General features: G+C 40.5%; 1 protein-coding gene across 1 annotated transcript in view; it reads right to left on the reverse strand.

Annotated features, from left to right (window-relative positions):
• Nucleotides 1-1889: 1889 nt before the first annotated feature.
• The window catches only part of LOC109793059 (uncharacterized), a 2345-nt gene continuing 401 nt past the window's right edge, over nucleotides 1890-3833 (reverse strand). The window contains exons 2-3 of the mRNA XM_083073811.1: nucleotides 2737-3833; nucleotides 1890-2671 (exon numbers count right to left, since the gene is read on the reverse strand). The exon at nucleotides 2737-3833 is cut by the window's right edge and continues 146 nt beyond it. Of these exons, the coding sequence (XP_082929937.1) occupies nucleotides 1890-2671; nucleotides 2737-3833 (1879 nt within the window). The remainder of the gene's footprint in view (nucleotides 2672-2736) is intronic.

A 3833-nucleotide genomic window follows, 5' to 3' on the forward strand; every position in this document is an offset into this window, starting at 1 on the left:
CCCTGTTTTTATAGGTAGTGAAGCCAAAAAAGACAACCAATCCGATTTCCTCGGATGAGTCAATGTCAGAGCTTCAAAAAACAATTTCTCAGCTCGGTTTCTCGTCTCCGATACAGCAGAGGGGATCTTCTCAAGGTGGTCAGACAAGCCGACCTCGTTCACTACACCAGAGATATGATGCTAATCACCCCTTGGAAAGATTAGATCATGTGAGTATGTCTCCAGATGTCACGTCATTCTGGAGTGCCAAGTTAACGGCGGATGCATTTTATAAAGAAGATCCCGCACACATTGCCGATAAGGCATTAATTAAAAAGGTGGGTCCGGTTGAGGGATTGGATTCAGTGGAAGTGTTTCTGCAAAGGTCAATTGCAGTGGTGGATCACTGGAAGAGGAGATGGAAGAAGAATATAGAGCAAATAGACAAATTGAAAGCAGAGAATATGAAGGTTGGGTCTCTGTGTGCTGAGTTGGATGATGTAAAAGTGAAATTTGCTGAAACCAATAAGGCGTTTGAAATATCGCTGCGCTCCAACAAATCATACTCAACAAAAGTTGAAGAACTTTTAGGGAAAGTGAGAAGTATAGAGGGAGAGAAAGAGCAAAAAGAAAAAGAGAATGCTGAGTTAAAAATAAGTTAAAGAAAATAGTGAAAAAGAGAAGGAAAATGCTGAATTGAAGAAGAAGTTAGAGGAGCAAAATCGTTTGACCTCGGAGTTGCACGAGGAGTTGCAAAGATTAAAAGATCAAAATAGAGCTTGTCAGGAAGTGATAGCTGCTGATGTGGAAAAAGCCACAAATTTAGAAAAGCAAAATAACAAGTTAAGTGAAGATTTGGAGAACCTCGAGTTACATGTGATGGCGGAGCATAGGCGGGGATTTCCCAAGGCTATTCGTCAAATGAAAATAGTATTTCCCGAGATCAACCTTTGTGATTTAGACGTCAACAAGGATGTGTGGGGCGCAAAATTGGTCAACGAAGACGATATACCTGATGATGGTAGCAGCAAAGACTGAGACAAAAGCATGAAAATTGTAGCGGTGCAATATAGTGGCTATGTGTTGTTGTTGCTTTTTTTATTGTGTTTTGCTTTGTATGAGACACATTTTGCTTCTTGTGAAGCAATTGATTAAGTTTAATGTAACTATGATAACATTTGAATTTTATATAGATTTTTTGCAGATAAATAGGATTTTGCAAGTTACAAGTTATAACAAATTTATGTGTTTTTATATGAAACGTATATAATAACGACGATGTTATTATAAAAAGGTTGGAATATGGGCAACCTTTATTGACGTTGGCTCATACTTGGCCAATGTTTGAGTTTAGATAGCTTTTATCAACAACTGTTGGCTCAGACTTGGCCAAGTTTACTGACATTAGCTCAGACTTGGCTGAGTTCAATTTATTGAGTATTAGGTGCAAATCTGGCCGATATTGATGTCATCAGCTCAAAGTTGGCCGAGTTTAATTTATTGAGTATTAAGCGCAGATTTGACCGATATTAATCGCATCGGCTCAAACTTGGCCGAGCTTAATTTATTAAATAATGGGCTCATACATCGGCTCAAACTTGGCCGAGTTTAATTTATTAAATAATGGGCTCATACTTGGCCAATTTCGTTACGTGGAGACTAAAAGTAATGAGAATAACTAAATGGGACCAAATTGAAAAGTAAAAACAGAATGGGAATAAATTGAAGAGCAAAAATGAAATTGCAATAAAGGGAGAGAGTCTATTAGATCGAATTGTAAACCAAGTACATCTCTCTTTTGTTTACACCAGGTATGCCTCATTAAAACCTCTTCAGCCAAAACCCTGCTTTTTTTCTTGGGAAAAAAGACTGAAGTAGGAAAAAGAGTACATTACCTGGGTTTACATAATTCAACTATAGTAAAACTTCAGATGAGTGGCGTTCCAAGTCCTTGGGATGACTTTACCACTCAACTCCGTAAGTCTATATGCACCATTTTGTAAACATTCTGAAATACGGAAAGGACCTTCCCAATTAGCTGCAAATTTACCTGCAGATATTTCCTTCTGGGCTTCTCCCACAGCTCTCCAAACAAGGTCTCCTTCTCGAAAGGATCTCAGTTTGAGCTTAGAGTTGTATCTTCTTGCCGCTCTGATCTTGCACACCTCTTCTTGAATTCGGGCACACTCCCTGATCTCGTCAACAAGGTCGAGATCAGTTTGCAAGGCTTCGCTATTCTGAGTGGAATCGAAAGTCATTCTTCGGTGACTTGGTTCCCCAACCTCTACGGGTATCATGGCATCAGACCCATAGGGCAACTTATATGGGGTTTCTTGAGTGGTGGTTTGTGGTGTACAATGATATGCCCATAGGACACTAGGTAACTCTTCAATCCAATCACTTTTGGAAGATCCTAGCCTCTTCTTGAGTTCACGTAGAATCACTTTATTTGCTGCCTCAGCTTGGCCATTGGTTTGCGGGTGTTCAACTGATGTGACTTTATGCTTGATTCCGAGTTGCACCAAGAATTGTTCAAAATTTTTATCTACAAACTGCTTGCCATTATCTGTGGTGAGTGCTTGAGGTAGGCCATACCTGCAAATGATTTTCTTCCACGTAAAACGCTGCACATTTGCTGCTGTAATCCGCGCTAACGGTTCAGCTTCAACCCACTTGGTGAAGTAATCAATCCCTACAATTAAAAATTTTAATTGACCTTTGGCAATTGGGAAAGGACCAAGTATGTCCATACCCCACCATGCGAAAGGCCATGCTGATTGCATTGAGTGTAGTGCTGTGGCGGGTAACTGATGTAGGTTACCGAATCTCTGACAAGCTTCACATTTTTGTGTGTATGAATCTCGTCCATCACATACTCGGCTTGATCCAAGTTGAGGCATTTCAAGAGGGGTTCTGAGAATCCTCTTTTAAACAGTTCATCAGCTTCAAGTGTGAAATGGCAAGTTTTGGCTTTGATCTTTGAAGCTTCAACTTTATCGCTGGGTAAAGTACCATCTGTGAGATATTGCCAAATACTTGACATCCAACTGGACTGACCAGGATTATTGGCCAGAACTGCTACAAGATCATAGCTTGGTGTGTTAATTATCTCTTGAATAATCGTTTTATGTAATCCTAGACGTTTTGTGCTGGCTAATTTGGATAGTAGATCAGCTCTGACATTGTGTGCCCTTGGAACATGCTCTATCTGAAAATGTTCAAAAGAAGAGGTCAAATGGGACACCATAAGATTGTACCTTTGGAGCTGTGGTTCTTTTGTTTGGTATCTTCCCCCGACTTGCTCAGTAATTAATTTGGAATCACTGCAACATCTGAGCTTCTTGACGCCAACATCTTTTGCTAACCTTAAACCTGCAATGAGAGCTTCATATTCTGCTTGATTGTTAGTGGCTCGGAAGTCAAACTTAATCGCAAGTTCAATCATCATATCATTAGGACCTTCAAGGATAATCCCAGCACCACTGCCTTTGGTGTTGGACGAGCCATCCACATGTAAAATCCAACACTGATCTGCCAATGGGATATTAGGCGTGAGCTCGGCTACGAAATCAGCAAGACATTGGGCTTTCAACGCTCCTCGGCTTTCATATTTGATTCCGTATTCAGATAGTTCAATTGACCAGGCTGTCATCCGACCCACGAGATCGGGCTTCCGAAGTATCTGCTTAATGGGATGATCGGTCTTGACCACGATTTGATGAGCTTGGAAATATGGCCGAAGTTGGTGAGCCGAGGTTATTAAGGCTAGGATCAATTTCTCAATAGTTTGATATCTCTGTTCAGTGGGTTGCAAAACGCGACTGATAAAATAAATAGGAGTTTGTGTCTTACCA

Source organism: Cajanus cajan, chromosome 4, assembly GCF_000230855.2.
Source record: "Cajanus cajan strain Asha chromosome 4, NIPB_CcT2T_4, whole genome shotgun sequence".
NCBI lineage: Eukaryota > Viridiplantae > Streptophyta > Magnoliopsida > Fabales > Fabaceae > Cajanus > Cajanus cajan.